Below are 13,497 nucleotides of genomic sequence, written 5' to 3' on the forward strand. Positions count from 1 at the left end.
CTACGTAAATGCACTTTTATTTGTAGTGGTTCTTAAAGTTACATCTGTACCACCGTTGAAATCATTTTCTGTTGTTTCTAACTTTAAATTGTCAGTGCTATCCACTGTTCTCTTCTTTCTCTCAGCATTACAGCATCGATGACATTTCATAAATAAGAACTCTATGTACTCAAACAGTGTGATAATACTGGCACCCAGGAAGAAACCCAGCTGACCACCAATGTCACCTACAAGTACAAAAGTATGTTATTGAATAGTTCTGCAGCATCCGAACACTTAATCAGTGACTGATACAAAGATACGTAAACAATTTATCATTTTTAGGCAAACTAAAATTTAGGTTCAACTCCCAATTAATGTGAGTACCTTGGAAATAAAAGGGTTATTTTTTTTTTTTTTTACAACTCCTACACATTCTCAAGAGCAAAAAAATCAAGAGCAAAAGGACGGATGGTCAGGCAAGTTTTTGAAATAAAGGTCTAAATGCTATCAAAATTAAAACCTCTCAGATCCCAGCGTTCTTGTTGAGGGCGGTAAGCAGATAAAATCTACCGGGGTTCCCTAGTAATTTTACCAGGGTTTCCAAACAAAATTATGGTAGATTGTTTGGGAAACTATGCAACTTTTACCCCCTTCCTGTTCTTTGGGTTCCTCAACCTTTAATAGCAAAATAACACTGGATCCAAAATGAATTGATAAAAAATGAAAAAACACTTACTGACTAGAGCTGACGGTGTCATCGCAGCTGTCTGTTTATACTCTTCATAATTTAATTCATCGTAGAAAATATCCAGATAAACAAAGTTGTTCCTGGAAGATAATTGAAAGTATACAATATCTCATAAATACAAAAATATCCATTTTTCTAAGTACCATGGTAACGTAGGAGTTATATTTAAAATGACTCTGATCGTCTGAGTTGGTTAAAAGTGTCTAGCTTACCTGATATATGTTTCTGATACATTGTACTGTGTTGAAATTGAGCTGGTTACAATATCACTGGGATATTGTGCATATGATACTTTGGTAGGAAAACTTGTCATATTACAAGGTACCTGGCAATTAACTCTCCCAAAGTCACCATTTTTAATTCTCCCTGCAAGAAAAATAAATAACCCAAATGACGAACAATGCATAAAAATATACTGCCCTCTTCGACTCCACTGAAGATTCTTTTGTTTTTAATTGTAGACGTTTTCTCTATACTATCATAGTTGTCACTTTAAGTGGTAATGCAAAGAAAACTTTATATGGGGGGTGGAGGTATAAACAGTCACAAAAATCAGTACAATCTCTGGTTTCAAGGCGTTTTCAGCATTTTCAATAAAGTATTCACCTTAGGGTATCTCTATAAAATAATAACTGAGCTAAGGTAACATGAATAGAAGTCCGCTAACCTAGGATGTCCTTGACGCATGTAGCGCTTTCAGCTACATTGCAGTCCCTAGCAGGACCAGGATACCGGAATGGCTTACACGAACATTGTTCTACAATAATTCCTAGTCTCCATTCCACAATGCATGCTGACAAGGTGTACTTATCATAATACTGCAGTGTTGAGTCTGATACACAGTTTGAATCACCATACGGGTCTTGTAGACTTACGGTCTGTGAAAATACAAACAGTTTAATACCAACTAATAACTAATAAGTCCCAACAAAATTTATCAAAAAAGCAAGTACAGAAATTAATATAGAACACATTTTGAAGTTGTCTGCAGTTAAACAACTTACAATTATCTTGTGAAATCTCAAAATGATAGTCCTGATACAATCTGATTGAAATCACACGTAGGGAGCTTACTTGACGTGATTTCTTCATTTACCTCCAACCTTTATTGTCAATTGTTCTTTTTTATTCTGTGAGTGCCTTGTACCTAGTACCTACATCTGACACAATACCATAGGAGTTCTCGTACCAACTTACACGTAGCCAACCAGAATCTGTCTGACAATGTCATACTTGACGTTCAAAACCAAAACAAAGAGAACCTCCAAACAATAACAACACCATCATTGTCTGTGCTCTTTTCAAACTGAGCATTCTGAAATACTATACCCATATGTTTCTGCACATTACAAAGAAATTGTGCCAAGTTCCCTACATCAGATTTGTCCAGACACAGTTTCACTGATTTTGATGACACTAAAAAGTTTGCGCATCTTACCCTGACTTGCTGCACAGACACAAACGCATAAGTTCCTGGCTCTACAGCCAACCCTTGTGAGTCCATCAATGGTGGAGTATCTTTATCATGAATGAGAAATTTTATCCCCGCTTGGACATTCCCAGTTGGGGGCTCTAAGTAATCAGCCTGTCAAGAAAAACAATGTTTCTTTTATAATACTTTCATTCAGTAATTGGAGGCTATTAAAAATAACAGTCATAGTTGTTGATTCTTTGAGTTCTTCAAAATTCACCAAAATTCACAAAACCAACAACTTGATAAACTTTGTGGTACATACAAAGAGCAGTGTTTGTTGCCTTTCATTACTCAAGATATTTTTAAGTGTGGAAAACATGACACATGTTCCTAAGTTATTAGAATATACAAAGAAATTAACTGACTGCATATAGTCCACATGACAATATCGTTGGTAAACAATGTTCAAAGACTGTAATGACCTAAGCCATATCTCGTGAATTCACTATGGCTAACAAAAACTTGGATGTTAACGGAAGTTCTCAATCCAAGTTCGTATGTCACTTCAGATCAATGCTAACTCTGTACTCATGATTAGTAAAAGTGAATGAAACAAACAAACATGTCTCTTTTTTTTTAACACGCAAGTTTTTTATGATACATAGTGACTTCAAAAGATATCCGGTATCCTTCCCCAGTGTATCCTTCCCCAGTGTTTTTGCTAAGGTGAAATCAATTCAGAGTTCCTTGCTAACTATCAGGGTTTCCGAGTCAAGTGGCACACACTTTATCGGAAACTATGTCAGTTTAACCTGATTTTCAACTTTCTCTACCCAAGTTCCTCAACTGTAGCAAAAACACTTTATACTGTGTCAGGACTATGTAACACATATACTGATATACCCACAAAGCCTCATTGTAGTCTGTATATGACATGTCAGTGCGCCCTCATGCATCGGCCTACACATCTCACAGTGGCAAGAAATGACTGACATCGATGGAATGACAACATGTATCTTACAATCTACCTCAATCTAAGTTCTTTTTATTGTGGAAAGAAATTCTATCAGTACAGACATGTTTTCTAATATTAAATCGTAAATAATTCTCAAAATAATACCTGTTTGATATTGATGAGTATTCTGAGTCCATTACCAGCCCCTGGTTGGTCCTGAGATAAGTATTGTTTACCAGCATTAAATGTATAACAGTTACCGTAAGAAGTGAACACATGGGTAAAATTCTGAAAATAACAAAACCAACCATATTTAATCAGTTATATGTTTTAGATTGTGTTTGCTTCACACAAGAAAGGTTGATCTGATTCTTTGTGATAAAGTTACTTGGACATACTAGTATTATGTACCAGTTAGGGGTTCTCATTTAGCCAGTTGAGTTGACTCTGAATCGACTCTAGCCTTACCTAACATTAAAAAAAAACAAATATGAACAGTATGAGTATGCTGTACTCATACATAAAGCAAAGAGATAAATTATTTAGAATATCAATTCAGTAATTAATAGTACAGAAACGAAAGTACATTTATAATGCGATCAAATCAAAAAGATTAAAATTGCTCTCTGTAACTAAACTCATGTAAGAATATTCACAAATTTGTTTTACTTACATATACCTATACATTAACCTATTTCATTGAAATGTTCTTTAATATCTTTATTACACTTATAATAGAATTGTCAATATGGTTGTACTATAGTTATATCTTATCTTATCTTATCTTAAATACATCACAGGGTTCTGTCATTCTAGTAACTTATCGTAATTGAACAAGAAACTATATTCTAGCACAGACAAGTAAAAAGTCTTGATACTTGTCTGTGATTGTAGCCATATGATGTTTCTAATTTTGCAGTACGATGAATATATATTACCTCATTCTCTTTATATAGTAAAAGTTTTTTCTGTATTCATGTACTTCCTACACTAAAGAAAATCAAATATTTACAATCACAAGTGTAAAGACAGGAAGGGAGCTAATGCAGTGCATATATAAATATTGACATTCCTAATGCCTGACAGAATATAATCACTAATAGCATTTCATTATTATCTTTGTATTTAATACTATAGCTTACTACTGTTTTACAGTATATATATCTTTATAATTATCTATTATTTTGGTTTTTTGTTGTTTGTGTATGTTGATTTTGACTCTAGACTCTTTATTTTTACATTATTTCATGTCAAATATACTATACAATACGATACGATATTTAATATACAATACAATACGATATGATATGATACGATATGATATAATGCAATATATGATACGATACGATATGATACGATACAATACAATACGATACGATAAGATATGATACAATACGATACGATATGATACTATACTATACTATACTGTGTAAAGTGTGGTGATGAGGCTAATTTTGGCTCAGTGGTGTAACAGTGTGATCGACTCATCATAAAACAACACTTTGTACTATGCAAGTTATGTCTGCAGACCCCGACAACTACACCATCCCAGCCCAGCCCATATCTCAGCCCAGCCTTCCTTTACTAAAGGTTCCCTAACCTTAGCACATAATGCAGGTGCAGTCAACGAAGCTGTTCTTGCAAAAATCTGTTTGTACGCAATTTTTCAGTGTGTGGTCAATTTTTTTGATTGCTAGTGGGAGAGGAGCAACTAAGGAAGAGCTGCGTCAGGGAAGTCCTGATTTTAATACAGTGGGAGGGGAAAACATGGATGGGGGGGGGGGGGGGCACATAGTGACGTCAAAATGAATTGTTGGTATAGTGGATAGCCCAAATGTTTCAGTGGTGAGGAGTGGGTTACTCATTATCAATATTGGGCGGGCAGTGGGCTGGCTGGCAAACTGAAACCAGTGAGAGGGAGGGAGAGAAGGTATCCTTCACCACCAGTGCCGGGAAGGGCACATAAGATCAGCTAAACACCCCCCCCCCCCCATTTTTTTACAGGATGATTCTGTCAAAAAACATTGTTTTTGGTCAGAATCAACATATAATTAATGAAAACCACAAATCTAACCTGTTGGCTGCACCTGACTATGCAACTTGTTAAATCAGACTCTGACAATAGCTACCCTACCCCTACCCCTGGCAGCCTTCTGTTACAGGGTTTCCCCCCCCCCCCCCCCATGATCCTGACCAACTACCTGACACTTCGTGACTTACCGCAGCTGTACAGGCACTTGTTCTTCCACGCCACTCACAGGAAAGAAGAGTTTCAGGATCACCAAACTGCATTCCTGCTCTTCTTGTGAAATTTGCATAATCAAAACCAGAATTCTGGGAGGTAAGATTTGAATACCAATCCACCCAATCAAATGATCCGTAGTCTGGGTCATCATAACTATAATCATATTCATAGTCCATGGCATATAATAGTGCTACAACATACGGTTCGTCTTCTTCAGTAACTAACGAATCAAAGTATCTGTGTGGATGAATAAATAATTAATGCACTGGGGAAGTACAAGATATTTTCATAAACTGTAGGTTCTGGAGAGTCATTTCATGATTTCACATTTCATATATTTCACACAAATACCATTGGTAAGAAACACCAAATAAGCCATGATTCCAGACTGTAAACAGCAAATTGAGAATACAGCGCCCTCGCTCAAATTGGGGGTATCGATCATCACCTCATAGTACTGTTTCTTAAGAGCTTTGTCCCTTGTGTATTCTATAGAAGTGTAAATCAGGGATGTTTTTGTATTGTTCAGACATCGGGGAAAGCAGAAGTGCTCTATGATTAACCAAGTAACCTATACCATGTACCCCCTCAAGACAGGAAGTAGAGCGCCACCATGGCAAATTTTGGAAAGGCCACCTTCATTGTTGTCATAGTGGTCCACTGTTGCCTCATGGGACTTAATAGCAGACAAATTCATTAAATCTACATTGAATGCAATTTTTTGAGATGGAAATTTAGCCTCCAGCTGAAGTAGTCTTTAAGTTCCTATGGTAACCATACAAGACATAATTTTAAGAGAGTTATTGGAATCACAACTCACAAACTCCCACGGAAGCTTGTACTTTATATTTTGATGATGAAAAATGAAGTGATCCATTTTGACTCAAAAAGGCCATTTCCTATTTGGTTGCCAGGGTAAAAACTTTCATATTAATCAGAGTGATGAAATTATGATTCTGGTAAATTGCCCGTCTTATGCAAGGGGTAGTTGGACAGAGTGTTAGTTTGGAAGATATCTTAAAAAGTCTGACTATGAGATTCGGTTACCATGGCAACACATATATATAAAATTTAAGTTTTGCGAAAAAAAAATGGCATACATATGTGTCACAGGTATCCATGGGGTCTGCATTACTCAAAGTAGTGTTCCAAGTACATTACCAGAAACAGATTTAAGCTGTTGCCATAACTTCCAAAATGTGAAAAATATGAGTCAGTCTTTGCCAAACTGTATCATGCATGAATTTTATGTTGCCCAAGGTTTCTTAATAAGCCAGACTTAAAACTTAAATGATAAAAATTAATATGAAAGTTGTTACCATAGCAACCAAATAGGAAATGGCCTTTTTGAGTCAAAATGGATCACTTCATTTTCATCATCATAAATAGCAGCTTCCGTGTGATTTTTTGTGAGTGGTGATTCCAATAACTCTCTTAAAATTATGTCTTATATGGTTACCATAGGAACTAAAGAGGACTTCAGCCGGAGGGTATGTTTTCATCTCAAAAATTGCTCAGCATAAGTGGAATTTACACCTTCTTACTTGTTTGTGATTCTACCAAGTGGTATATTGTACAATGTAATTATGAAATCAAAATCTTACCTATTAAAGTTACAGAAAGTCACAGCGGGGTACTCTATTTCATTTAGGAACTTTAAATTGATTTCTGTATTCACGTTAAATTCCAGGAAACGGCTAAATCTATCAGCAATTTGCCACACACAAACACCCATGGCACTTAGTACGATAAACAACCAGAGCAGTTTGAAAACAAGACGAGATCTTTCCACGATACGACCGACTCCGTGCATGGTGGTACCCGAAAGAAACTCTTTGTCTTTTTCGTCACACGCCATTGTTGTACTCTGAGTCAGTTCTTCAAATTAAAAGTGCGTGTACCTGTTGAAAAAAAAAAGCGAAAAAGATAGAAATAACATTATTCATCCAACATTTCTAAGGTTCTGGGAATACAAAAATTTTAGTTTACTTTACATTACTGTATTCTCTATTTATTTGTTTGAGTGACAGACATACAATTTTTTATTAATAGTACAAAAATAGATTAAAGATCTTTTACATGGTACAGAGAACACATCCAAACTAATAATGTGATTCAGAATGTTGTCACTTAATCGATATTTATCGACACATATTTTGAACTGTACAAAAATATTTGTTTTATATTTATATGCACTTCCTATGCATCACTCAACAAATTACCATTTATATTTTGAAAAGATTTATTGCTATAACAGAAATATACTTGACTTTTCTACAAATGCAGTAAATTATACCGTGTTCAGGTTGAGTTGAACAAAAAATATGGAATGTATACTCTGGTCATTCTACATCACGACAACGCGTGTCTACATCACTTAGGTTTGCTGTGTTCGAAATATATGAGTCAAAACTTTCAAAGTTATCATTACTTTCCCCGATTTTTCTTTCATATATAGTATAATTATGTTATTCTCCAATATTTTTCTTCATTCAGTTGGAGAATACTCATGACCTAAGGGTTGTAACTAATTCGTCTAGTGACTCGAAGTGACAAAGGCCCCTTAGGTCACTCATATTTTCCTTGGCTAGAAACAGCTACATAAATTCCTTCTGTGTATTCAGATATGTATAACATTTCAGATCCCCATCCTTTAGGTGAAGCAATATACTAATCTTTACAGCCTGGAAATGGGTTTTGTGGACTGAGTTTGTACAGGAGAATATTGGCCCAACTTTAGGAATGAGGCCGATAAGCCATATATGGTGGTTGGCAAACTCATACCTCATTTTTAAAGGTTTTATTATACATCTAATGAAACATTGTAAATACCTGCACATAAATATTGAAATGTTATGTCATGCAGAAAAAATGTATTGAGAAAATCAAAGCCAAAGCACTGAGTGAGTTATGGATATCAACAGGTGCTGGACTTAATTACCATATTTGGTTAAGTGCATGTGCCAGGATATATATGATGTGGAAAATTATTGCACAGGTTTGAAACAATGGTGTGCTCTCAATTGAAATACACTGGATGTGGACCTTAAAAACTCTCACTGCATACAGGTGTATGTAACATTCACAGTCACTTATTAGAGTCTATACATGTAGCAATGGAATCGGATCCTTAGTTTTGTAGCAGGTGACAATGTTTTGTGAATTAAATGTTCTAAAATATAGCTAATTATCAGTTATTTTTTATAAGACAATTTTTTTGTACTAGGATATCTATTCTCAGTTAACTTTATACAACTTCTTATACATGAATGACTGTAGAAACATTATAAGGCACGTCTGCAGTGAAAACCAATCATTCTTTCCCTGTTGATAAAGGTAAAATAATATATACTGGCTGGCAAAAAACAGCCATCCTTGAACCTTATTTGATAAAAGAAATATGTGACACTATGATATTAAACAAAAGATAATGAAATTGATACACTTTCACATAACATCTGTTATCAAATGTCAACAGGGTCTACTGTATGTGTCCAAAACAGTACACTATATGTTAACGGCTGTGGTCCCAAACACTTGCACTATATGATAAAGGCTCCAGTTCCTCACATCCACACACATATATATGATAACGCTCTGCATAGTCTCACATACATACACTAAGTTAACAGCTCTGGTTTCATACAAATTTGACATACATGTATCTACCATGTATATGTTAGTTATGGATTTGATTTCCAAACACGTATGTTAATATAACGACTTTGGTCCCAACAGTTAACACATACATACACTATTATGGTAACAGCTCTGGTCCCAAACACATGCGAGTTATGGCTTCGGTTCCAAACACATTGTTAATAATGGCTCTGGTCCCAAACAGTTAACACATACACTATCATAATATATCGGTAGCGGCCAGGTCCCTAACGTATATTATACATGCACTACATAAGTTATGGCTTTGGTTCCAAACACATACACTTTACAACAGCTCTGGTCCCAAACAGTTAACACATACACTATCACATACACAGTCATGGTAACGGCCAGGTCCCAAACACATATTATACATGTACCATATCATGTTAACAGCTCTAGTCCAACGCACAAACACTATCATAATCATGTTAAAAGGTGTGGTCCTAAACATGTCTTTATGGCAATTACAGCTGCGCATAGTTCAAAACATAAAAGAACTGCAGAAATATGATATTTTCATCTGTGTTGAAAGTATCTTTATACAGGCAACACAAATTTTTTTCATGCATTTCTCATGATTTATCCATTAATTTATAACTATAATTATTTTTTTCCCTAAACCTAAGAATTAATTTCTGTAAACTTAATTGTGTGGCAAAAATACACAAAAATCTGTTTGAGCTTTACGGGATGATTTTTGTAAAATGTGGGGGTTTTTTTTCTAAGGCCTAATAAAAAAAATTGTTTTTCACGCGAACCCAAAACTTTTTTTTACATATTCGAGAAAAAAATAATAAAATTGTGAAAACTGAAGTCTCGCAAGAAATAGTGGATGCGGAAACTGACATTTTATATGAAATTGTTCTTCCGATCTTTAATGGCTCCGTACATTTGATGAGACAGAAACCAATAACACAGAGACCAAATGGAAAACAACGGAAAACATAACTACAATGTACCTGATTTAGACATTCACATATGAAAAAATTTATTAAAAAATATAATAAAGAAATCTACCTACCCCACCTATTCGAAAATCGAGTGTAATCGGAACCACACATTTTTGTGTGTTAGGCCTAACTGACAAAGTGACCAACCAGCCAACAAACTGACTAACCAATACATGTATTCATTAATCCAATGGTCATATGATGAAAAACACAGTTTTAAAACGATATCACCCCCTGTTAAGTATTTGCATATCCAAATTTTGTTGGCAGATTCTCAAAATCTTTCAATACATGTCGGCATAAATCAATTTGCATAGTGCTAGTAACCAGCTGCTAGAAAGCTATTTTAATTAACTATTTCAACTTGTTATATTTGTTATAGAATTGTGATGAGTTTACATTCACTTTCATCATACTTATTACAAACACTGTTATGGTATCACGTTCATTGATAAACACAATTCATTGGTATTTCAAAACCAAGTCAACACTTTTCACAAAACCACATTGATGTATCTGCTAAATTACCAGTAAGGGATGATCGCACAGTGTCACACAAACTTAATGAGTGTACTTTGTTCATTTTTTTTCTTGGGGGGGGGGGGGGGGGGAGGGGGGTGTCTGGCATTAATGTGATTGCTGAACTTCATTTTTGCACCTCTAACCAAATTCCAATGGAAAACTTTCAGTCCTTCAATGATAACAGCTTTTGTATTTACTACTGAGATGTTGATAAGTTGATAAAAATTTACTTCTAATGTGAGATATGGTACTGGATTTCTGGTAGTATTTTAATGTGTTTATCATCATGTTTTTACATTACATCGATCATAAGTGGTGTGACTGCTACAGTTCTAATCAAAGTTTACATCATATATAAACGTTTGATGTTGAACATTCGTTTAGGGGGAGGGGGAGGGGGTTTGACCTAAATGAATGATGTTCGTTTGTTGAGGTTGTGCGACATTGTGCAATTGTCCCTCACATTATCACATGATAATGTGATATTCAATATGACTATCAAATATTGATGTATCTGAAAATTATGTTTAATCAATCCAAAAGTATGCACAGTGAATTTCAGTATACTGTGTATATAGCTAAATTTTCTGTTTGATACAACCACGCAGAAACCATGCAGAAACTGGACATGCTACACTTTAATGACTACAGTGTCTTGCTACATTTTGTCTGAGTGAAATGAACTACACATGCCACCATACAGACATTAAATGAACACTGCAAAGGACATTTTATCAGGTGTTTGATACAAAGAAGAACATTGTTGCCCAAATGTCTGCATGGAGTTGCAATACATTTAAATGGTTTATTTCATTTTTAGACTAATTGTAGCAAAAAAATACAATCTTGCTATTGAAGTTTGGCATATGCAGTTTCTTGTTGGTTTCTGCTTGATTGCATCAAACAGAAAAGCTGCATGGTATTGTGAAATCAACTGTATTATCATCAAATTTAGCTAATAACTTTCAGAAATTGGTTGACTTGATGTCATCACATTATGGCAAATAACTCATTCCCAAATATTGATTAAAATAATGTCGGTAAATTTGCCCAATAACTTTATTTCAGAAAACTGGTTAATACATTAATGTCAGTAAAGTTGACAAACTCAAATATTAAACTACAATAAATCACAAATAGTGGATTTTTTAATTGAGTTTAATAGAAAACATTATACTAATAAATTAACCAATATATCAAACTATCCAAAAAAAAAAACATTGTAAGTTTTCTGTAGATACACAAACTTGGGACTTGTGTGGTCTATAAATTTTCTCCACATATTTGACTGTTTTCCTACTCGTGACTACGTATATTCTACATTAGATTAGATTTAACTTTATTAAAACCATATAGAAAATTGACAATATACATTTGTAAGTGTAATAAAGATATTCAAGAACACTACAATAAAATAGGTTAATGTAATAAGTATATCAGTAATACAGTATACTACATGTACTACCTGTATAGAAATTTGACAGGTAGATATTATTTGGCTTAGAGGAGGTCACTGGAAGGGCCTTTTAAACTGGGCTAATTCGATCTTTGGCTAAAGTGGTGTTCGAGTTGTCCTTTCTCAGTGTTTCCGCTAAGGTTGGGGAACCCAAATAACAAAATGGGGGAATGGGGTAAAAGTTGCATAGTTTCCCATACTATCTATGATTTTTGTTTGGGAACCCCAGTAAAAAAAGTAGATATTAACTATTTAAAGCCCTTCACAAAAACATAGTTTGTTTCTTCAGTTTATTTCTACTCTATTGATGATGTGTGACGGTGTGAGTGCTGGCACAAATTCATTCCAGAGTTGAGATCTGCTTAGTAATGAATAACAATTAGCAAATTGAACTGGACTATTGTCATCATAATAGCAATATCTCCACATAGACAGTTTTGATGAAACAGTAATTGCAAGCATGTCATTCAAACTGCAGACATAGAAACTGCACTTATCCCTGTCTGTTTTTCAAACCATCAACGGTGATGACCATGAATTTACAAACTAACTTGTTGGATTAACATACCATGAGGTAATCTTTAATATCACTTAAGCTGATTGCTTTCTGTTGAATATGCAATTCCTTCTTTATCCTGGTTTACTTACTTTATCTTGTGTCTTGGTGGCTAATGCTTTAAGATATCACTATTTATCTGCCTCTATTCACACATAAGGGCATAAACACATGTAGAAAAAAAACCCATAAAACTTTAGACAAACTTATAAAAAATATTAACTTGTGAACAAAAAATATGTATGCATGTCCAGAGTTAGAATGATACTGTACACCTGGAAGTTTTTTGTTGAAGAGTTATTTTCACTAATTTCGCTGGAAACCAAAAATACATAATTAAGTAAGTAGTGACTATGTCTGCCTGTAAATGAACACATAATGTACCAGTCTGGTAATCAGTAAAAAATATAGTCTTTGAGAGCTAGCTGAAGACTGTAAAATCGCAAAGCTTTCTAGTGGTGAAAATATATGTTTAAATTATAGTATGAAATGTCCTTCCAAATCAACCATCATAGACATACTTTAACACACTTGTCTATGGGATTAAACATACAAGTGTATATGAGTACATAACACCTTGTATTCTTATTCAGAAATAATCCAACTAGGCAAAATTTATATGTTTTCCATGCAAAAATTGTTAGTTTACTGACTGTACACCATGATTGTAATATACTAGTATACAATGTACATAACACAGGCTGTAAAACAATCACTATACAGTGTACACAATAGTACACATACATTTTATTTTCTAAATATCAACAATATCAACACCGTTTACTGAGAGATCTAATAACGTCTATCTTATTGTTTCACTCCTACCTACATTGTATCTTGAAGCTCAGTACTTATTCACAAATTTTAACAAAAACTTCTTAAGAGTTTTATTGGCTACTTAACTTCTTAAAACATTCATATGCTAATGAGTTAGAAGTATATTTTTTGTAGTTGTTTTCTCAGACCACTCTATCTTAGTAGTGGTCTGAGTTGTTTTGAAGTAGAC

At 34.4% G+C, this 13,497-nt stretch overlaps 1 protein-coding gene across 1 annotated transcript; it reads right to left on the reverse strand.

Annotated features, from left to right (window-relative positions):
- Positions 1 to 7,202, reverse strand: LOC144439177 (bile acid-sensitive ion channel-like). Its single transcript, XM_078128448.1, has 8 exons — positions 6,949 to 7,202; positions 5,320 to 5,581; positions 3,265 to 3,387; positions 2,169 to 2,315; positions 1,398 to 1,608; positions 943 to 1,096; positions 719 to 810; positions 1 to 227 (listed from the first exon to the last, which is right to left on the reverse strand). The coding sequence occupies exons 1-8, from the start codon at positions 7,200 to 7,202 to the stop codon at positions 1 to 3; spliced, it is 1,470 nt and encodes a 489-aa protein (XP_077984574.1).
- Positions 7,203 to 13,497: the final 6,295 nt, after the last annotated feature.

The sequence above is a fragment of the Glandiceps talaboti genome, chromosome 8, assembly GCF_964340395.1.
Source record: "Glandiceps talaboti chromosome 8, keGlaTala1.1, whole genome shotgun sequence".
In the NCBI taxonomy this organism is placed as follows: domain Eukaryota; kingdom Metazoa; phylum Hemichordata; class Enteropneusta; family Spengelidae; genus Glandiceps; species Glandiceps talaboti.